Here is a 23,853-nt window from a genome sequence, read left to right on the forward strand (position 1 = left end):
CAAACTCAGCGACTATGAATCACCAATGGTGTGTCGGATGCCATGCTGCGGGTCACGTGTGCGTGAGACACAAAGAGACATAGAGTGAAGATATGCTCAATATCACGCTGGTGATTTCATGTTTGCCATTTCATCTTCTTCGGTCACCACTACAAATTTCTGAATAAAGTTTTTCACAACAAAACAAACATTATTTCAATAAGCACGCGGCATCATTTCAACATACAAAGGACAAAACAAACCTCCAACAGTTTTTAATTGTTTTAAGAACACTGGGAATCTGTTTGATCACAGCTGCAACAAGACTCAGAACACGGAAATGAACAAAGCTTTGCATGATATAAACAGACGTACAACTCCATGGCATCAAATAGCAGAGGTGCTCCACATCCCCGTGTGGATTGTGCCAACTGCCCCACTCTCTCTCTCTTTTCACAGCATCTGTGTCTGCATAATTTGTGCACACGCACACACACACATACAACTAAATGGGCACATTTTCCTGCCATTCTGTTGCAGTAAATGTTGGAATTAGAGTAAATATATCGCGCCTCAAACAAACTTGACACATTATCACGCCTCGTTAATCAAAATGGCAAACAAAGTGGAGCTATTACTCAACACAGACGCATGAACCAAAGTCACATTCATGTCCTGAAGGACACTGGGGCAGAAAAGCCTCAGACCGGAGACACCATCAGTGGGCATAGCGTTTGAGCAATGTTATCATGTGATCTTGTTGTTGGGAGCGGGGGGGAGGTTGGGTGGGGGGTTCTCAGTGGACATGGGAAGAATGACATCAAATATTAATTTGTAATCTTAAAATAAACCAGTCACACCAGGACTTCTGACTCTTTTTGAATGTTACAACCAAACATGCTAGATTTTGTGGTATATAAAAAAATATATGCTGTCAACGTTGCGATCATTTATGATGGGAAAAAAAGTGCCTTTGCCAAGTAGCTTGTTAAAAACAAGGGCTAAACTGAGGTTTTAGCCTAAAACAAGCTCCAGCCTTCAGTGATGTTCACAAAATATGCTATATTTGCTAAAAGATATGAATATTTCAAGCACAACAACTCCCCCTTCCAAAAAAAACGCCAAAAAACAGATGAGACAAAAACATTAATGGACTATGGACATAAAATTATTTCATCTTTTTTTTTATCATGTGTTCCGTGAGACGTTTCCAGGCTGGCAGCGTGTATCATGTGCTCATTGTTTTGTTATGGAGCTCCTCACGAGGGTTTGGTTGGGCAAAGTCTGAGTGGTAAAGGTGGAGAATGTTTGTGTGTGTTCCATCACTCCAGCTGAGAACACTGGCAGCGTTAGGATATTCCATGGACAGCAGAACATGAGCATTTGAAATTGAAATTGAAAGCCTGATGCATCAACATACAACACTGAAGGCTGCCATCGGCATCAGCATAGGTCACCACTTTCCCAACGTCCATATATTATGCTATGGGACTGAGGATGCGTTGTTCCCTCCCAAAATACTGTGTGAAATATGGCTCAGAACAGAAAGGGGAATTGCAGCCATCAAACATTCTGATACACTTGAAACTATACTCCACATTCAGCAACTACCATTGGAGACCAAACAGCCACTCATGAAGAAGCTTGCTTCCACCTCCATGTAGTTTCCCACAAAAATCTACAAGTCACTAGTGGAATCTGAAGTTATACTCTTTTGAGCAAGATTGACTTGTAAGTATGACTGAATCAAATTTGAACCATGAAGTCTTTGGTTTCAATGCACGAACATACCTGAACAAGTCTTCCTAGGACCTGTTTTACCAGCGTTCATCAGGGTGTGCTATGAGTTAAACCCAGTCCTCCTGGTCAAAGAGTTGCAGTACATCATCCATCATTCCATTATGACAATACAGCCAATTTATAAAAGCTGCGACCAGATGGTGCTGGCATTTTGCAGTGAAGTTGACATCTAGAAGGTGGAAAGTCAACTGTCGACAAACTTTAATATGTTGATTTTTAACCTCATGTTTCTTCCCTTATGGCTGTCTTATAATAAAACGTTATGAGCATAACCGTGTGGTAAATATACTGTAGATTTTAAATCCATGAATCTGTTTAAGTAACATCTGTTACTTACGACCGGGATCGGTTCTGACCAACCGGTCGTAAGTCAGATTGGACGGATAAGTCGAATGCCCTTCAAAAAAGCGGACGCGAGGGTTATAGGTGCTACTGTAGTGGTAGATGGCTGTGTGAGAGTGAGATGCTGGGATACTGCGCTGCCGTAACTGTTGTATGTGTTGCCGGGCTGCGGTGCCAGACATTGAATAAAAAAAATTTAAAAAAAGCATCTGCTGGCAGTGGTCGTAAGTACGGGTGGGTGTAAGTCAAGCAGATCGTAAGTCAGATGTTACTTGTGTATATAAACATAGCGCCGATTTGTACTGTCACCCAACTGTTCAACCAGAAAAGAACGACTGGGGTAAGGGTCATGACATAGGGGCGCCACCCCATGTCGACAGCGCCGAAGGCTGACTTTGACACCAATGTTGGATGCCTTATAAGAGACGCGTTTTGTGTCACTCAATGAGCACATTTCTTCACTACAACTTTAAAGGTTTGTCAAGACAAGTTGGCATGTCTCCAGGTGATTTTTTTCTTCAATCTAATCCCTGCAGAAGTCTTCTGACAGACAGTAATGGGGTATGACAGCAGTCTACCTCTGGTTGGATTAGTAAAGAACACACTGTTGGTTGGTGTGTCATGGGGGGGGGGCGCGCATGAAGCTTCCCCTGTACCACGAGCAACCGCAGTCCCGCTGATAGCTCGTGACTCAAAGGTCAAAATGAGTTGGATAGAAATACATGGTTGCGTGTGGGTCATGTGACAGCCTCAGCATTATTCTATGGACACACAAGGAGTCTGCAGTTTGAAGCCATCTGTGTCAAACGTAAACAGTGTGTGTCATCAGAGGACTCTGTTGCGCTGTGAACACAGAGTCTCAAGACGAAAAGAACCGACCTGCTGGAAGTTTAAAAGCAGGCACTGTTTTTTTGGGCAGAGGGCTAGATGCCTCACTTCAACCCCATAAATAGTGTAAGCAAAGCATAATATTTTGCTCACGTTTCCAACAGCCAACCGTGACCGCTCCGTAATTGGATCAGCACTTAAAATAAAGCTGATACGGCTCATAATCACAACTGATTACACAATATGTGTCCTACATACATGCAGTGAATGATTTGTGGCGGCGCCTGCAGACACTGGAGCACCGCCATTGCACGCTTTCAGAAAAAAAAACACGCATTATCTTTCACGTTGTGCACATTTATATTCCGGTGGAACCTTTCCCAATATAGATGGGGAGCAGATTCCACCACCATGTCATGTCCCGGGTGTTTTCCCAGGGAAGAGAGGGTGCATGACGGCCCTCATCACTCATGGGACACGTGTGGACATGAGTGACAGAAAACATTCTGTGATCCAGGTCAGTGGAGTGTGGGTCACAGAGAGTTCCCTGTCTGTTTATGTACATCAACGGCGCAGGTGTTGTCAGCACTTCCGACAACATGTTGACTCATCAGCAGGCCCATATCCAAGCGACCTCCCGGCACGCAAACGGAAATGCGACCAGCAGTTTAGAGGGGGATTGGCCGGTGTGTCGGGGCAGCCCCTCCAGCAATGTCCTTTTTAAATATTCATAGAGGGACTTGTGATGTAGACTTGACATGTGTTATGTCATCTGTATTTATTTCAGTGCAAAGGAGGATGAACTCGGTGTATTCCTTATCAGACTTACTAGCCTTCCTGACTGCAATAAATAAATGTTTTGTTTAATGACCAAGATGAAAAACAAATCTTAATTTGTGTGCAGACCATAATGTGCGTCTCAATTGGTTCGTGCTCCTCAACCTTGAATTAGATCATAGATTTTGTTCACATGAATCAGCACTCACCATTTTAACATCTTGAAAGTGCCTTTGAATAAATCTTCCAGACTGAAACAATGTCAACAGTCTTTGCAAACTAAGAGGTTATTTACATTTGTTTGCCTTATTCGTTGGGATGGACTAACAGAAAACAATATCAGGAAGGTCGTGAGTTTTTCCCTCAAGATTATTAGACTTAGACTTTCTTTATTGTCATTGCACAAAAACATATCACTACATTATGGCAGCTATATTATTATCCACTGTGACTGTGATTCATCGTGTTGCACAAAGACAACAGTGTTTTGGTGGAAAAATGGATCAAGGCTGATGATGCTGCCTGAATATTACGCCAAAGATACCAACCATTTGGGATGAGAATATTCCCCTTCACAGATATTCCCAAAACTATGTCAAAATTTCAACAATAAAAAATATTAGAGCTCAGTATCACACACACAACCAAGTATAAACTGAGGTCGAGCTTGGGCTACATTTGCGCTTCAGTCATTGTGGGGGAGCTACATGATCCAAAGGTGAATCCGGAGTGAAACAGACTACAGTCTTGTCTTGCGATTGTATCTGGAGAACACTGTCTTTATTTTGCAACAGGCAGGCAGGCAGTTAAACACCAGTGCAAACACAGCCTCTTTGGTGTGGATAATAACACTATAATGCATGACAGTGAGAGAGGAATTGAACCAAAGGTTATTGCCCCGTGAGACGTTTGGCTTGTTTCCCTGGTAAAGTTTCACGTTGCATGCAGTCTCCGCTGCGCCACTGACACAGGGATGCCCCCTCATCAATTTACACTCAGCGCTGATAATCATTTTCCGAACCACCTGGGGCAGACCAGAGCTTAGTGCTAATAGAGCGACCATTGGCACGGCAATTATATGTGTGTCAAATGGATTCAGAGCGCATAAGAACCTGGAGGCAGTCACCTCATGCATCACCACAGCCATCAAGGACACTTAAGGCCTGCGCCGCTGTGTAATTGCTCTGGCAAATAAGCAGCGGTTGAGGTTTATCGGGCATCACTGTTGTGTTGGTTACCATTACGCTAATGTATTTATCGGGCTGGATTTGAAGGGGCTGTGTTGCTCGCTGATATCCCGGCGACGCCTCTTGATAAGGTTGCAGGTAATTACCGAGGGGCCTGCATGACTGAGCAGCCAAGGACATTTCTTCCTCCGGCCCGACTGAACCAAACAACAGGGGTTTTCCTCTCCATTACATGCAGGACTCCCTGACTCTCCCCTCCCGTGCCTTAACATTCATGCCTCCATGTACTTCGTACGGCTAGAACGTCTCAGCTTCTTTCTTGTGTGCTTGACTCTGCCTCTAATAAGAGGTGCCTCCTTTTTTTTTTTTTTTTTCCCTTCCTGCATTGTAAAGTGGGCCATGAGCTCCACAGTGCTGCTAGTAATCATCAACCTTCTGGGAAGACACAGGGGAAGAAGAAGAAAAAGAATGGAGCCATAAAAGCCAAATTACAACGTTGAGGAGAGACTGGAGAACATTGTTTGTCCAGATAGAAGGGGGAGAGAAGTCGCAGCAGCCTGCTTTGGGAAAAGGGCGGCGATGGAAGGATAGAAAGACCCAGCGATGGAGGGAGCGGAGGTAGGGCTTAAAAAAGTGTTGCAGTGGAAGAGGGATGGCAGGATGAGGGCGAGGTTAAAGGAGGAGCTGGAAGGAATGAGGTTCAACGCATCACCCGCAGCTCGAACTTTAGCGCCTGGATTGACATTCACAAGTTCATAAATCACTTTGTGCTACAGCGGCAGCAGTTCACAAGTGGGACTGAGTTATTGCAGCTTGTTAATGATGAGGACAGGAGCATGTCTGACAAGAGCTGCGCCTGAAAGGACTTGCTGATCTCAGATCCACCTATGATTCATTCGCACTGGAAGAGACACATATCGGTGATGACCAGTACTGGACTGTTTCCTCCAGCAAATGCTTCTTGTTTACAGGGATAAAGTCTTTTTACTATCTTCTCTCTTGCAGTGCATTTATATTACAGTAACACCAATAAAGATTTATCCATTTTTTATCCATTGATCCATTTGAATCAATGCAAAACAAATAAAAGGAACTCTCGACAGCTGTACTACACGGTCCGAACTAGACCTCAGTGATATCCCATCTGTTCTTTTTATTTTTATTAAAAAAAAAATGTTTGGTAGCTACTCGGAAAAGCAGTAGTTTGAATCAGATCTAGAATGGATTGAGTTTGTCCCAGCCAAAGAGGAGATTATATGTAGATAACTCTTATCATCTGAGAACAGCTTCAATTGATGCAGAAAGATGTTTCTCAGCATGGCTGCCACTGAGTAAAACAGGAACCACATGAGCACGTGTGAGTGCATACGCAGAATGGCACATTTTAAATGGCGCTTTCCCCTGGTTAATGGCGTCCAACAAGTCCAACAGGACGAATTTAACTGCTCCCTGTTTTCCTTTAGCTCACATGCTGGCTTGAATTAATATCGATAACATAAAGAGCATGAGTCAAGAGTATTCTGAAGCCACTGTGGAAAACCATAAAAAGTACTGCTGACCATTGGGACTGTGACGAAAGCAAGGAGAAACTGAAACAGTAGTTTAGGACGATTGATGGGATCGGCCTCTGACCTCAAAAATTTGACACTTTAGGTTTAGTTAATCAACTCTGGTTTGCATAAACATGGTTTATATCTGGGATATATTGTGGGATCATGTTTAAAATGTGTTCTCTGATGATATATTACTTCATTATACATACATTTTATTTAAATATACTCAATATACATCCTTTATTATTGTACATATGTATAGAAGTGGTGAATATATTGGAAACAGAACTAAAAAGAGTGAGAAAAATGAATTTTAAATGAGCACTACTCAGGAAAATAATTTCTAAGAAGACGATGAGGGCCATAGAATACAGGACAAGGTTTGCCCACCAGCATGGATCTTTGAAAAGCACATGAATGAAGCATACCTGGATGGAAACCACAGCTCTCTTGGATTAATAAGATGCATACTCATTTCTCAAACTTTTCAAGTCAACTGAGAAAAGGATTTAAATATATTTTAATATTATCTTTTAATATTTCCGGAGTCATGAATTGTGAACATATTTTTTAAGCAAGTAGTCATTTATGTTTCATTTTGCCATGTTAATAATAATGGGTGAAGCTCATTGCTGACACACTTCTTATCTGCTTTGCGCATATTTGCTGCTCATCCAATTCAAACCCATAACTGCTACAGTATGTAATGTACTTAATGTTTCTGAAATATCGCGGCATGATGCTGTCTTGCAGGATCATTACATCATAAAAGAAGAAATGTGTGATGTGACCGATGTTATATGAGAGATCATTTCGACCTGCTCTTTGAAGTATAAAACTATGGGTCTATTTTAGTTCTGACACAATGATGCAATGTGTTTATCAGCTTCACCTAAACCAGATTTTCTGCACCTAGCAGGCTGTGGAAATGCACTGCTTTTCTGTGTAGCTTCTGTGTGAGCAGCGTGGAGGGTGGAGGCACGGTCACAGCAGGATGGTGCGTTCCATGTGTCCTTGGCGTGTTCACCTCCATATTCTAGATACAGAACATGATATCTCTGTTCTCTATTCCCGGTAAGTGAAGAAGGTTTTCATGAACAACTGTAACTGTTTTTTTTGGCTTGGAGCTCAGCTACAGTCCTGCATTTTCTGTGGCTCGACAAAAGAAATTCTCTTATGATAGATTAGTTTCAATATCTGCTGTTTTAATATGTTGACTTTTTTTTAAATATGTACTGATGTACATACTGTATTTGTAATAATGTATTAGGCAACATATGGGAATACATTTTGGATTTACAGTCATTATTCAGAGCTTTTGTGCTGGTAAGTTAATTGTTATAAAAACAGAAAATGACTGTCTCTCTGTCTGGGGCAAGGTGCTTCCCATTATCTACCCACCCATGGACATGCACTGTCACATACGAAGGCAGCCAACATCCTGCACAAGATGCCTATACACTAGTGATGGGTAGATGAATCAGAAGAAACTGACGGCCGAGGGGGAGAAGCTGTTCCTGTGACAGGAGGTTCTGGTCTGGATGGACCGTAGCCTCCTGCCAGATGGAAGAGGAACAAACAGTCCATGTCCAGGATGAGAAAGGTAGGCTCTGATCCGACCTGCACGTCTCTGGGTCCTGGAGACATACAGGTCCTGAAGAGGTGGCAGGTTGCATCCGATCACCTTCTCAGCAGAACGCACGATGCGCTGCAGTCTGCTCTTGTCCCTGGAGGTGGCGCTGTTGTACCAGACAGTGATGGAGGAGGTGAGGATGGACTGGATGATGGCTGTCGGCAGTCATAGTTTTTGTAGCTGCCTCAAGAAGAACATTCTCTGAAGGGGCCTTCCTGATGACGGACCTGATGGTTGGCTCCCATTTGAGGTCCTCGGTGATGGTGGTCCTCATGAAGCGGGAGGAGTCCACAATAGGAATGGGTGAACCAGTCAACAACATTGTATTGGTTTGGATTGATAATAGCTTGTGAAAATGACTTGGCCTTTTGGCTGAGATATGTCTTTGACAAAGAATAACAGGTGACCTCCATCCAAATCTTCATAAAGAATTGTAGTGTTTCCCTCAATACTTTATGATTTGATCGTTGCTAAAAGTGCAGAATAAAGTTTGCACAGAGGCCCATATTAAATTAGATGAAAGCAGGCATCCAGTCATGAGGAGTAAAAGCCTTTTGTCACCTCTCATCTGCCATGTTTTTCACCAGGAATGGTTCAGTTACTGGACTTCCAGATCCTCATCTTCTCACCACAACACATCTGTGTGTCCTCCATCTTCACTTTCTTCTTCTTGTTAGAGCTAAATTCAATCTGTCCTTGTCAGGTTTAATCAAAGCGCCCACAAATTCAATTTCGCAGGTACGTGTGGGAGTTAGGTGGTGCTGTTAGGAAACAAAAGGATGCTCTTTGTACACACAGTCCCATCACTTTAAATAAGACTTAAGGCCATTGTCAACAGCCTCTCTCTCCTCTTCACTAACCCACTCAATCACGCTGACTGCCGTATGTTTTATGTCAAATCCGCTTCGGCGTTACTGTCAGGAGCTCATAAATAAATACACAAATTAATCCCTGCAACATGCGTCCCTCAATTTTATATTCAGAAACACAAACAAACGATTAGAGGAGTGGAGAATTTGCTCTTGGCCGTGGTTAATCTTCCTCCATCTTGGTCAAAGTTTAAGGGATTAGCTCGATCGCGACTTGTGTGCCTAAACAGCTGCATCGCCGTTGTTGAACTGCCATTTGGCCCCAAACGTAGATCCCGCTGATGAAACGGGTCACTCCGAAAAGCCGAAAATCCCCAGAAATTGGTGGGACGAATCCAACGGCAATCCACCGCTAATCTCCTTTTTTTGTCTGGTTCGGCTGCACATGGACAGAAAACTGCTACTCACTGGAAACCCGCACAATGAACTGAGAATAGTTTGCTCAGTTTTCACGGTCAAACATGTTTGCCTCACTCCTGGTGCTGTGAGAAACTGGAGGATCTTGTTGCAATCTGCATGCGCAGTGCAGTGGAACCTCCTTTTGATAAATGAATATGTGAAGACGAAGTGTGTTAAAACAAATGCCTCACAGCATTAATTCGAGCTCAGCACTGAAATACTGTGGAGATGTTTGTGAATCCCAAAAGATGAATTTTTATGACTCTGATGAACCCTCGCAATAGTAATACCAACAAAGCACAGAACAGCAGTTGATATTCACTCATCATTTAGGATTATTATGCATATTCAGTCGCACCTGAAGCAGCAGACAGCAACCACTGAAATTATTACATTATTTGAATAACCTCATTTACTGGTTCATGGCGCAGCCGTGCGCGCTGATATGACAGTCCATTCGTTCTTATTGATTATTGCATCTTATTTGTGGTGTAAACTTTATTGAATGTTATTCACGGATAATAAAACAATTAGGATCATTAAATATGGCGATCCCTCACACCTCCATGGCTCATGGAAGCTTGCATTAAAATCGATATGAAGAGAGGGAAAAATTAGAACACCCTCAATGCATGATAATACAATGAGTCAAGTAGGTTATGAATGCCAATATGGAAAATCAAAGAAAAGAAAATAATGTTTATGTGATCGTGTTTGTCATCTCTACCTTACGTCAGCTGAGCTCATTTGTGAGACTGCTTTACTCATGACCGACATCACAGGACGCAAAAGTATCTTATAACTTGTATCTTGCAACTTAAATATTATAAAATAAAGAAAAACGTATATATTAACGTATATATTTATAAATACAGTGCATTCGAGAAGCTATTTGTTCGAAATCTGAATCGATTTTTCCCATTACAATGAATGGAAAAAGAAATAATGTGTTCCAAGCCTTAAAATAGTCTTTTGTAGGAGTGAATGTAGAGTGTCTGCTGCAGGTGCACTGTTCCTCTATGTGTGTGGCCGCTGCATGTGGGAGGGGTTGCTGAGTGAGTGACGTCTCTCCAGAAGTGAAGAGGTGCCCGGTGCGTGTCCAGCTCTGAATGTGCGCTTCTGTGCAGTTTGGCTGTGACAAAGTCATAAACCAAGTAACGCTCTGTCCGAGACCCTGGAGTGCACGCTCCAGCCTCGGAGGTGTGGAGAGCGAGCACCTCCCCTGTGACACTCTACCACGGTCCAGTGCGGAGACAGGAAAGGTTTTACACCTCAGTATGAAGAAAAAACAGTCAGTAAATGTAGCTAACGGGACACGTCTGCATACAGAGGCTGCGTTATACACAATAACAAAGCGCCTTGTAGGTCAGCTGATCGGTCCGCGCACGTTATGTTTTTTCCGGCTTATTTCGGGGGCGTTTGAGTTCTGGATTTTCGTTCGAAATCCGAAGCAAAAAAATCTCGTAATTTTTGTTCGAATTCCGATTTGTCCGAAGTCTGGGACGTTTGAAAACCGAGGCACCACTGTATATATATTTATATTTTATGACACCATGAGTTAAAAATGTTTTCATTGATTTTATATTATTTCATTCTATATACATTGTATTTAAAGATTCTCAATATAAATGATAAATTATTGGAAGGAAAGAAAATTAAAACATGCTTACAAAATGATAAAGCATGTCCTCCATTAAATGCAGTGTATACTTACTTACACTTAATATAAAGAGATGCAGATGGAGTACTACAGTGAGACACCAATATCGATCAAGTTCAATTTGCCATATAAAGGCAACAGCTTAATCTAAAGAACGTCTTCTCCAGGCGGATGACATGACAAACTCACTCAAAGATTACTTTGAAAAGAAAGAAAAAAAAGGAAAAATACCTTTGCTTGACACATTTTATTGAGCTCATGCAAATGTATCATCTGTAGATTATGCGAATAAATCAGCAGGGGTTACCGAGTCAAACGGGGTCCACTGACATGAAATACTAAGACTGTGGGGTCTATGGAGCTTATACTGCAAAGAGGGCAGCAGGGACAACAGAGCGTCTGACTTCTATTTCCCCACTTCAGAGAGCAGGTAGCCACATTCCTTTTAGTGAATAATAGCATGTGGAATGTCTGGTAATATGATGAGGATGCTTGCAGTTGTTGAATAGACAGGTAGGCACGTGCACATTATTATGGGTCTCTGCTGTTCAAGGCAGAAAAAAACATTAAAATAATAATAATAATAATAATAATAACAATAATAATAATAATAATAATAATAATAATAATAATAATAATAATAATAATAATAATAATAATAATAATAATAATAATAATAATGTATATGAGTGTAAATAGAAATGTTTTCACTCTGTATTGATGGAGTAATGTGCTGACCTGTTTGCTATATATTTTCTATATTTATTTATTTATTTAACTTTAAGCTTCAGCTATAGCTATCAAAACAATTACCCAAACAATGAAGCAGCAATTCACAACAACTCTCGGGAGCAGTTTGAGTACAAGAGAATTACGTGTTTGCATTGAAAGTTAATATCCAGCCCCACGGCTTCTCATCTCATCATCTGCACCACATGCTTCCTCTCTGACAAGCTGATTCACAGCTCGACTCGGCTACACCCACCTTCCCTTTAATCTCCGCTGCCATCTCTCTCACCGTGTTTTTGATTGCCTCCTTTTCAGCATCCACCCCCGGCTTTCCCAGCCTCCTCCACCTTTAGACACACTTTTACCTGCATCAGTAATGACTTGACTTCTTCAGTCTTTCACTTCACCACCAAAAGTGTGAACCCCCACTTCACGCTCCCCTCTCTGACCCCTGTCACAGCCTGTAAAGTAACCGATGAGGGGCTACCTAACACTGCATTGTCTGATCAGGTGTTGTTGAGTAAGCTAGTTTTATTGCTCCTGATCTCCCGGGGTCAGATTAATGCCTCCCCTTGCTGGATCTCTCCTTGTAACCCTGTCTGCAGCAGTGCCCACCGTTTGTTCTCCGGCAGTCTCCTTGGTTGCTTACTCTGCCGACATGCTATGGTATCACTCCACGCCAACAGAACGCTCAGTGGCTTTTGACTTGTCAGTTGTTCGTTCACCATCCCACAGAGTCTTGCAAACATTTAAACAAAGTAGTGGTGCTAAGTGGAGTCTAAACTGTTTCACCTGATGGATCCCAAAAACATGGATGTAGCACGCTCAAATCAAATGAAACTTTGACAGAGCGTCAACTATCTTACCCTGCGGAAATGATGCAGAACCGCAGCTGAGATTTCAGTTTCCACCGGGAACGGGGAAGAAGAGCGTAGCGGTGCAGAGTCGAGTGGTTGCTATCTGCTCAGTCTCGTGATCAGAATCGTGACTGAAAGAGGTTATGCCTTTATAAAGATTATGACAAGTGTCATGAAGAATTGATTCGTCTTGTATGTCTGTCACGACAGAAGCGTGTTGACTGCTTCTGAGTCATATTTGCCGGTTACGATGTCATGTTTTCACTGGTCTTTAACAGTAAAATGCAAAGAGCGTCTACACCTAGTGTTTCAACATGAACAATATCCATTCACATCTCTTTTAACTGGTTGATTTCCTGTGTGAACTAGTTTCGGTGTTGTGCAGATTTCAAAAATAGAACTGTCGTTTTTGAATTGAAGCGCAGCGCCGGCCCTCCGCAGCCAGTAGGGATCGAAAAATTTAAAACAATTCTTTTTGAAAAGCATCTGCACCACTTTCGGACTGATTGGGAATTGGGGGTTAGCAAACATCTGGATTACGGAAAAAAAAATGTTACGCAAGGTTCAAAATTGGTAACTTAAAAGTGTTGGATTTTGGTATTGTTCTTTAGCTTCAACTGGTTCATTTGAATTCACAAAACAACAGCCTCCCGCACCCAACACGCAAGTTGACTTGCGAACTGGAAAGTTAACCATTACAGCATCAGGTAGTCCAGATGGTGGAAGTCCTGACCAATAAAACAACTACGATGGGATAGCTTCATTGTTTGCAGCTGCCAACAGGAGATGAGTGCCATGTTGCTCTTCTTCACAGACCTGTATATTTTAAGAGCTCTGTGTTACCATCGTTCCAGTCTGGCTAATAATATTGAGGCAATAATACTTATGAAATCACAATGAGGGGGGAACTGATGCCTTCCGTTGTGTGACTGCGCTTTGTTTTCCCAAAACAATAGAAACAAACCAAATATTTTAACAGAACTTTGTTATGTCGTTATTTTTATGTGTCACATACAGTGGTCACGGTCTTCGAACAAATCAGAGTTCAAACAAAATTTTCGAGATTTTTTGCTTCAGATTTCGAGTAAGTGCAGATGTGTCCCGTTAGCTACATTTACTGACTGTTTTTTCTTCATATTGAGGTGTAAAACCTTTCCTGTCTCCGCACTGGACCGTGGTAGAGTGTCACAGGGGAGGTGCTCACTCTCCACACCTCCGAGGCTGGAGCGCTCACTCCAGGGTTTGATGTCCTGTTGTGGGCTGGAGCTGGGACAGGGATGAGGCGAGTCTGGGACAGAGCTAAGTTACTTGGTTTATGACTTTGTCACAGCCAAACTGCACAGAAGCGCACATTCAGAGCTGGACACGCACCGGGCACCTCTTCACTTCTGGAGAGACGTCACTCACTCAGCAACCCCTCCCACATGCAGCGGCCACACACATAGAGGAACAGCGCACCTGCAGCAGACACTCTACATTCACTCCTACAAAAGCCTCTTTTAAGGCTTGGAACGCATCATTTCTTTTTCCATTCATTGAAATGGGAAAAATCGATTCAGATTTTGAACAAATCGCTTCTCGAGCGGCCGTCTGGAACGGATTGTGGTCGAGAACCGAGGTACCACTGTATTTGAAAAGGTTGTGCTTTCTAAAATTCTCTGTGGCAAAACTGTGATGGGGTAAAGAGGAGCTTTGAGTCATGGATACAAATCACAAATCGAATTTGACCCAACTTAAAATGATGAACCCACCCACACAGTAAAACCCCAGACAGCAACTCATCAGCAACCGGTACGTTTACAAATACTGGTCTGGCACACACTTTTTTTTTATCAAGCCATTATTGTATTGTATTGTATTGGCAAATGTGCAAGTATATGACTGTGTAGCGCAGTCCATAATTGTGTAACTCGACTCGACGCTAAATGTGTCGCCAGATGGACAAAAGTGTAACTCCACCTGCCATGTCTGTTGGATTGGATGTGTTCAGACATGTGACTTTTACTACACTCGCACTGATAATGCGTACAGCGACTTATATTGTTGTTCGCCTTCCTGAGCTTCTTGATCCTGGAGTCTGAAAGGTGTGCTGTAAGTATATGATTTTTATGTAGTTGTTAAATGTTATTGTGGACAATATAAAATTTAGGACAGTTAAAATAAACTCTGACTAACTAACCTACTGTATGTACATTCGTTCACAAGTTAAGTTTGCTCCATTCACCCAGTGCATTTTGATAAACCATTTATTGTCTCCACATCGCATTCCATACAGAAAACGAAGATGCAAATCCAATTCTGATAAAACTTGCGTCTGAGCAGCACCTACTGTTAGTAGGAACAAGTTGATTTTGCGTGACATTCCGATGAATTACTGTGATGCATGACTACCTAAATTCCAAAGCAAATTTCCAGGATGCTAACTGGTCCATTCACTTATCGTGTGGTCAGTTTACAAGCTAGCTAGCGCGACAACTACAGAGATGGGGCTGTAAATGCAGCAAACTTAACTTGACAAGTTGTCTGAACACATTCAATCAGACATGGCAGGTTGATTCACACATTTGTTGATCTGTCCACACATTCAGATCTATGTACACATTTGCAGGTCTAGTTACAAACGTTTGAAAATTGAGTTCCACATTTGTGGATCACGCTGCACATTTACAAGTCATATACTTGCACATTTGCCAGTTGTTTTACACATTTACAGAGTTTTGCTACAATAATGCCTCCATATTTTTTTCCTTTGTTACTAGCGTGTGTCTCACAGTTGGGCTCTGTATACAAAAGGCTGTGCAACTGTTTGATACAGAAGGTAGCAAAGGTGAAACTTGGGGCCAAGCAGTTCGATATTCCTCCCTCTCAAGTCAGATTCCACCTTGAACAATCTAAGAGGGTGATTATCGATTAATCGCTATACATTAATGAGCTGAATTGATCTGAAAAGAGGTGGCGCGGCAGATCACTGACAGCATTGGGCTTCTTTCAGCCGTCCAGCCACCACATGAAAGGGTCTCTCACAGTCTGAGGAAATTTGGAGGACACATGGACCTCTGTCTGACTGGACAGAAAATGAGGTACAGGAAAAATCCTGCTGGAGATAGGTCAAGGAAACATGAGGCAGCTGAAGAGTTTGTCTCTTTTCACTAGTTCCTGAGGTTTTCTGGTAAATGACACTCGTATTACAGCCAAGGAAGTCAGGTTGTTGACAGTCTACTCTTTCAGAACAACAGATCAAAGCGCAAATCTCGATCTGCAATCCACACAGGTTAACTCCCAGTAGCTGCCACTAAAGGTAAAAGCCAGATTGACAAATAAAATAAAAGGCATCCCAATCTCTAAATGTAAATACTGAAACAATGAGGGTAAAACCATACCTACATGAAGATGATTGAAATATTATGCAACAGAATAATCCAACAAGCTGCCATGATGACGTGCCTACATATCCACAAACTTCCTCCAACTTCCCAAAGAAGCTGTCAAGTCGAATATATTGTCCCTATTTTTAAGCAAAGAATTGTTGTGTTTTTAACTTTGACACCCGGTTTGATTGAGCGATGCATTTGATTCCCGGAGAGAAAAATCCTGCATTTGCAGGAACTGTTGCCTTTTTTCATCCATCAGCGTGATGCAGCTCTCAGGTGACTGAACTGCACTCTCCAGCAACTCTGTTTTCACCACCGAAAAAAAAAAAAAGATGTGTGTCTTCTGGCCTCATGCCAAGCACCTTAGCACCTAAACATTTGATCGACAACATCAACATCTCCTCATCACCTTTTTACCATTTTCAGCTGTGATGTCACTTACCGCTGGTCCTTTGATGCTACAATATGAAGGACCACATTGTTGTGACTAGATAGCAGCTCAGTTGCAGATGGCAGAAGATGATATTGGGAAGGCTCGTACGACATATTGTCATTATCACTCATCAGGTTTATGAAGCCATTGTTGGACGTCAGATGGTGGAGGGAAGGACTCCCTGGAGATATATGTTTCAGAACATGATACAGAAGTGATGGGCTGGTGAGGGTTTATGAAACAGTGTCATTGCTTTCAGTGCCCTCAATATGACACTCTTTCCTTGAGCAGCTATTCCATAGGAACTTCACATAATTTTAAAATTACAGTGGTACCTCGGTTCTCGACCACAATCCGTTCCAGACGGCCGTTCGAGATGGGATTGGTTTGAAATCCGAATCGATTTTTCCCATTACAATGAATGGAAAAAGAAATAATACGTTCCAAGCCTTAAAATAGACTTTTGTAGGAGTGAATGTAGAGTGTCTGCTGCAGGTGCGCTGTTCCTCTATGTGTGTGGCCGCTGCATGTGGGAGGGGTTGCCGAGTGAGTGACGTCTCTCCAGAAGTGAAGAGGTGCCCGGTGCGTGTCCAGCTCTGAATGTGCGCTTCTGTGCAGTTTGGCTGTGACAAAGTCATAAACCAAGTCACGCTCTGTCCCAGACTCGCCTCATCCCTGACCCAGCTCCAGCCCACAACAGGACATCAAACCCTGGAGTGTGAGCTCCAGCCTCGGAGGTGTGGAGAGCGAGCACCTCCCCTGTGACACTCTACCACGGTCCAGTGCGGAGACAGGAAAGGTTTTACACCTCAATATGAAGAAAAAACAGTCCGTAAATATAGCTATATATTGCGTTATACAAAATAACAAAGCGCGTCGTGGGTCAGCTGATCGGTCCGCGCACCTTATGTTTTTTCCAGCTTTTTTCAGGGGCATTCGAGTTCTGGATTTTCGTTGGAAATCAGAAGCAAAAAAATCTCAAAATTTTTGTTTGAACTCCAATTTGTTCAAAGTCTGGGACGTTTGAAAACCGAGGTACCACTGTATAAGCGCCCCTTACTGAACTCTAAAATTGAAGGCACTGCTTCATGAGATCCCATTAAATTATGAACATCACTTCCTGAAAAGCTAGATCAGTTTCGCAGGTCATGATTGAAGCTTGTCATTGAATCACTCAATCTTGTCATGCATGAGATTCGAAGGTTTTATTAAAAAATAATAATAATAATAACAATTATCATAGTTATAATGCCTATATAGTGTTTGATCACCAAGTCACTCCAGTGATCAGACAAGTTTGTGCAATGGAAAAAAAACCCTGTGTCCACATAAATAACTCAGGGGCGTGAAGTGATGAGAGTGCTCTGCATATTCACTAAAAATAATGTAGCATTTAATATTCGACAAGAAAAAGCACATAAACACACAGGAACTGCTCCACATGGCTCTGAAAAGTCTCATTTATTATAGAGACGTGTTGTACCTACATAACACTGTAGATGCTAAGTAGAATGTAGTGTTGCATTGAATTATTCACACAAGACCTAAAGTACATAACACATTACTTTAGTACATTTACATGACAATTTAAGTGGGTTTTTCTATTGTTGTCACAATTGTGCTTGTAGGCCCTTTTTGTGATGAAAGTTTACTTATATATGTAGAGATAAAATAATATTATGATCAGGAATGTTACATATTTTGTAGCATCTAACCGACTCAACTGTCTGAAATAGTATTGGTCCCTGGTTTGTTCAGTATTTCATTCATCCTGGGTTGGTTAGTCAGTGAGTTGCTGATCCTTTACCCTCAATATTGGGATGCAAAAGATTTGTTGCTGGAGGTCTCAGTTGCAGTAGATGGAAATATCCCCATCAATGGTCTTTGTTCTGCCAGGAACAAGGCTATAAGGCTTCTTGTATAGTGATCTGTATAAGCAATGGCTGTTATCTTCTGTCGGTTATCAGAGCCATCTAGACTTCCTGTCTGCTCATCTGCAGTCACATAGAAAATAAAGCCAAATCATACCAGTCACAACCCCAACCATTTCTGGACATTGCTGGCTGTTTGATATGTCGTCATTGACCCCGATTTTAAGACACTAGAGATCCGTCCGTTGCAGTGAAATACTGGCAAACATCTCCAGTCAACATGCAGTAATATGCATTTACATGAACCTTTCATGGCAATGCACTTGTGAAATACTTGCATCAATGCTTACAATGATGCTTTTGTCTTTTCTTCCCCATCATTATTTCTCCTTATATTTTAATATACATGACAGCGACTATATAATTTTGGATTATGCGGTTATATTTTTTGAAATATGGCTCGCTATTATTTTTGTATAAGAGCAAAAGCTTCCATTTCACTTTTCAAAAATGATCTCAAGTTAAAAATGGCTTCTCATAATAACAACCTGATATCACTTTGCAATATCACATCTCTTAGTAAGGCCAAAAAATATTCATAATCAAACGTCGTCCATAACTTGAACTCCTGATGCTAGGTAGAGTGGACCACTCGTGGACAATTTCAGAAGTTCATTGGAGTTGAAGCAGCTGACATATTTGTTGTGAGTAGGAACGGTTGTTTTGAAAGGCAGTCAGCTGTGAAATCGTGTGGCTTCCTTATGAGAGATGTTTGTTCAGGGACATTTCCGGACAATGCATAATTTAACCAGCGAAATACACTGACTACTCGTGGTCAGATTAAGGACACTGTAAAAACCATAAATGTTGAGTGGATATGTTTTATATGTATTTATTTTTTAATTTCACTCCATTGATAGTTCTACAATATAGTGATTAATGTTGCTTTGACAAGCCCTGTTTAATAACACATTTTTATTTTTTTCAAAATAAAAATCGAGTTGATAAGCACAGCTTTATTTATTATATTTTCTCAGCAAGCAACCTCTGAATTTTGCATTCTACTTTCATTATTATTAGTAGTAATGTTGATCAATCCACTTCAATATAGCATTATCATATAGAAAGTGAATTCAGTAAAGCATTGCGTATTTGCATTCATGTTTTAGGCGACAGACACAGCCTTTTATGGAAAGATAAGGCACAATATTCCACTTACTTGGATGCAGTAAAATGAAGCCCACTTTCTTAGAGAAAGAATAATCGAAGGCTATATGTGTCTCGATTGAAAGTTGTAAATTATGGGAGGAAAACATATGAGATGAGCTTCTTCTGTGGTTTGTTCTTTTTTCTTGGCAGGTTGCAATGTCGATGTTGGCACGACAAAACACATTTCTGCCTTGTAAGACCGAGATGCTTTGAAAGAGACAGAACATCACACATCCTGACAGCAAACACCGGTCTCCCTGTGGATCTACTTGTCTTGCATCTACTGAAGTCAAGAGATCGAACCTCAGCTTTGATATGTTTCCACATGAGAATAAAACTTTGTCCAGTCGTCGCACCGCAACTCGTCTTTGACATGATCTCTTATAAATATTTGGAATACGCAACAAACTGCTTATTCAAACGGCAAGTGGCTGCTGGTGTTTTTCAGATTTAATTGCTGGAATGCTGCCAAAGGTTTCAGTGGTTATTTTTTTTATAGCCTTGATGCTTCATGATGACACCAATTAGCTCATTTATCCAAAAGAGCTACAACCAATTGCAAAGCGGAAGGGCTAATATGTCAATATGTAAATATATTTCGCCCTCTCTGTTTTCAACAGAGATCCACGATTTTTCAACTCTGAGTCAGTTGTCTGAGATGGTGCTTTTGAAGCCATGGCAAGCTTCGTTCACTGAAGAAAATACAGTGGCACACCACCAGTGGAACGTCGGCCAAAGCGCAACTGCTTTGTTAGAAATGCCTTTTAATTCATGGAAGATTGCAGCTCCTGACACTCTGCTATGTTGGCATGCGTTTCGCAGAGAATAAGAGCTACATATGATTATTAATCTGTTTAAAAAATGTCTCCAGATTGGTGAGGCAATATGCCAAATGATTAAAAAAAATCAAAATCAGCTTTAATTTTTGTCACATTTTTGTGACTTAGGCTAAAAATCTTTGGCAGATTTTTTGCCAACGTATAAAAAAAAAACATAGGGAAAAAAGTTTTGTTGACTCCATCAGGCTTGCAGTTTCTTTCGCATCATTTTCATCTACTTTTGCTGATTTTCCAGCCTAATGTTTTTCATCCTTCACCTCAGCTTGCTTCAGAACAATAGTTTCTGGGGCTCTCACGTTTCAGCTCACGGTATGAGATTGGCTGTTTTTTCCGACTCCTCGCGGTCATGTGATGGCGGCTGGTGCCACCACTGGAACAGCGTGCAAGACTTCAATTGTAGGTTTGCGTAATATTCACGCTGCTCCAGCTTGATATTGAAGCCAAATAGACTACATGCACAGGGGTGAGCATATGAAGAATTTGATATGACAATGACAATGAACGCATCATGACTGGTTCATCATTTACCACACTGTTCTGAACAGATTGCTGATGTTAGCTTTCAGGGGAACAAGCTAGCACGCTACTGTCGTTCGCGCTAGCTACATTTGCTTACTGCTCATTGGATGTTGGCTGTTTAACATTCGCAACGGCTAGGAGTCTTTCGCTTGCCAACTCTGCTATCTGAAAATCAATGACAATATGATGCCGAGTCCTGAAGCTGAGATATTTGGGTTATTAATTTTCTGTTTGTTTACTAGTGAAACTTGATTGTCGGGCCCATATTGATTTGATTCTTTTTCATATGTGATATTTTAAATCTACTATATGAAATATAAGTCTGTATAATATTTGTAATAGCTGCATAAATAAAAACATGTTTTAATCATTTTAAGTGGTTGTCATTTGTTATCCCTTGTTTGGAATTTTAGAATCATCAATAGCCTAAAACACAAAGTCATTTTGTAAAATGATATTTCAGCAAGCAATATTAACTGTAGTTGCAGTTGTTGCAGTGCACAGTGAAGACCCATGCCATGTTCTCATGGCAGTGGCACGACGCTGGAGTATTCTTGTTGTTGGCCATTGGTCGCACTGCGCATACACGACTGAAACAAACGCTCGCTTATGTTCATATCAACATGTGCAACAGTCAAAAATATGGGGAAAGGATGCTGTTTATGGACGGGTAGGAGTTTGGCTGCGAGTGCTTTTAACTTCACCAAGTGTGTAAAAACATGGACCTCAAGAGTACAGCCACAAACTCCTGCTACATGACACTGCGTGGCATCTGACACTAAAACAACTGTGTAAACAACACAGAGTTTTGTGACTGCACATACTGAAGGATGCCTTTCAGTGTTTGACAGCTAATCCAAATGGAGCTCCTGCCGCACCCCGTTTTTACTATGTTCCTCTTTCATGCAAAAATATTCAAGCACAGTAGAAAAATGTCATTGCTTCACATCTCCCTCACACTGCAGCCATGTGTGCACTATTCCACAAACACTTTGCTTTCACCTGCACTTTGTGTTTAATACAGATGCTATTTATATCCACTGTATGTATGTAACATTTCATTTTCTATGTACTAAGCCATGCCAAGCCCCACATACTGTAAAATCCAATGCACCATTTCTTTTGTTGATAACCCTCTGTCATACATCCATGGACATCGGCATTGATGTGTGACATCTCACAACCCATCACCGAGCATGCTCAGTGAGACCTCTATAAAACTGATAAATGCAACATTGGCTGTAAGTTCAAATTGTGTTATCACAAAAGCACATGACACTTTGCTCCTTGTGCATCGTGTGTTGCTCTCATCTGCATAAATGAACCAGAAACTTCCACACGAACTTCTGAGCCCAGAGGGCACAACAGCAAGTCTTTTTAACTGCTAGAAATTCTTCAAGCATTAGAGCCAATAATGACTTTTTTGCTGAAGTGACAATTTTTATTTCCCGTAGGTTTTTGCATAATGCACCCAGAGCAATCATCATAGACTCTAAAAAATGTAGAAAACATATTAATGAGATGTGTTTTGTGTCATGTAGTTCGGCCATTTTTCAGGTTAAAACTGCAGAGGAGGAATGCAGACCGGTCGGTTTTCTTTCTGAAAGGCAGCGCTTCATCACAAATTTAACACAATTTGGATCAACAGCCTTTGCGCATAAATCTGACCTGGAATGCAACGTGACTATTGAACAACGCAGCAAAGACGGAAGTCATGTGGGACGATATCGAAAATATTAATTTCAATGAAAGTCAAATAAAGCCATTGCTTTCACTCACCGGGTCTTTTGTCATTGCGACTTTTCCGACCGCCACACAGCCGTACTTTGGAGATCAAGACCAGGATCTGCTTCTGGCATAAGGACTTGTTGCTTTTCGGACAGGGCTTGCGTTTGTTGGCGACTGGTCGATTGGTCTGGTCGTCCTTGACTGCCCGTTTCTGTCTGATGAGAGAGCTGGCGAGAGCTGCCATCTTCCCCCCCTCTCAACTTTGGGAGGGGGGTGCCTTCCTTCCCTCTACCCCCTCTGCTGGTCTGCCGTTTGCTTTTTTCAACAACTAGAGCAAGACGGTGGTTTTAGTGGAGCTCCCACTGGGGAGAAGGAGTGTGTAAGTGGGTTAGCCAGTAAGAGTTTTGTTCGAGGGTTCCCTTAGAGATGGAAGGACAAGGAAGTTCACCAGTAGTCCGGAAAAAAACTCTCCACTCTGACACAAAAAAATATAAATCTGACACACAAGGAGCACACAAAAAAGTGCCAGTCACATTTTCATCACGTAAAACTGACAGGAAGACCAAGGTTAAAATGGTGACAAGGTTCCTCTATCCTGCCTCGCCACTCATCCTTCACAGAGGAATGTCTCTCAAGTTCAAATTCTAAAATAGCAAAAGGTTATTACTTTAAATACAGCAGTTCACAGCAAAAGAGCTCAGATAATTTTACATATAAAAACAGTTTTACTGAGGAAAAGGTAAGTCATCTTGGTTTCTAGGAACCACTTCAGAATGCAAAACACATCAAACTGTTTGTCACCGCTTGTGTAGTCCATGGTCCAACTTTGCCTCCCATTTAAATATGGCAGCATGGAATAATGTGGCGAGCGACAGAGCGATAATCCAGCCGACTTAAATCCAGAGGTAGAACAGCAGGCGGAACATTGATGATGTTCGTGGGAGTGAGTCCGGCAACGGAGGAGAGACATGGACACACACAGACAGACATCCCTCTTCTGCCTCCGTTGGCATGGTCTTTTTCCACAGTCCTCACCGTGCCCCCTCTCCCTCCTCCTGCTCCTCTTCTTCCTCCTCCTCCTCCTCCTCCTCCCATCCAAAGTCAGCGAGTGGCTGTGTGAGTATATGTTCGTGGATTCCAGCAGCCACCATCAGTAGAGGTGACATTCATGAGAGAGGGAGAGAGAGCAAAAAAAGAGAGAGGGAGACAGGGTAAAGGAAGGGAGGGGGGGGTGCTGTGATGTGTGAGAATGAGCTTGAGAACACGGCAG

At 41.8% G+C, this 23,853-nt stretch overlaps 1 protein-coding gene across 3 annotated transcripts in view; it reads right to left on the minus strand.

Moving 5' to 3' along the window:
• Positions 1-23,624, minus strand: part of fgf11b (fibroblast growth factor 11b) — a 47,897-nt gene extending 24,273 nt beyond the window's left edge. For all 3 annotated transcript variants that reach the window (XR_008412801.1, XR_008412800.1, XM_053847341.1), the window contains exon 1: positions 22,635-23,624. Coding sequence is in view for 1 of the 3 variants with exons in the window: in XM_053847341.1 (XP_053703316.1) it covers positions 22,635-22,827 (193 nt within the window). In the remaining 2 variants the exon portion in view is untranslated. The remainder of the gene's footprint in view (positions 1-22,634) is intronic.
• Between the last annotated feature and the right edge of the window lie 229 nt (positions 23,625-23,853).

Source organism: Synchiropus splendidus, chromosome 17, assembly GCF_027744825.2.
Source record: "Synchiropus splendidus isolate RoL2022-P1 chromosome 17, RoL_Sspl_1.0, whole genome shotgun sequence".
In the NCBI taxonomy this organism is placed as follows: domain Eukaryota; kingdom Metazoa; phylum Chordata; class Actinopteri; order Syngnathiformes; family Callionymidae; genus Synchiropus; species Synchiropus splendidus.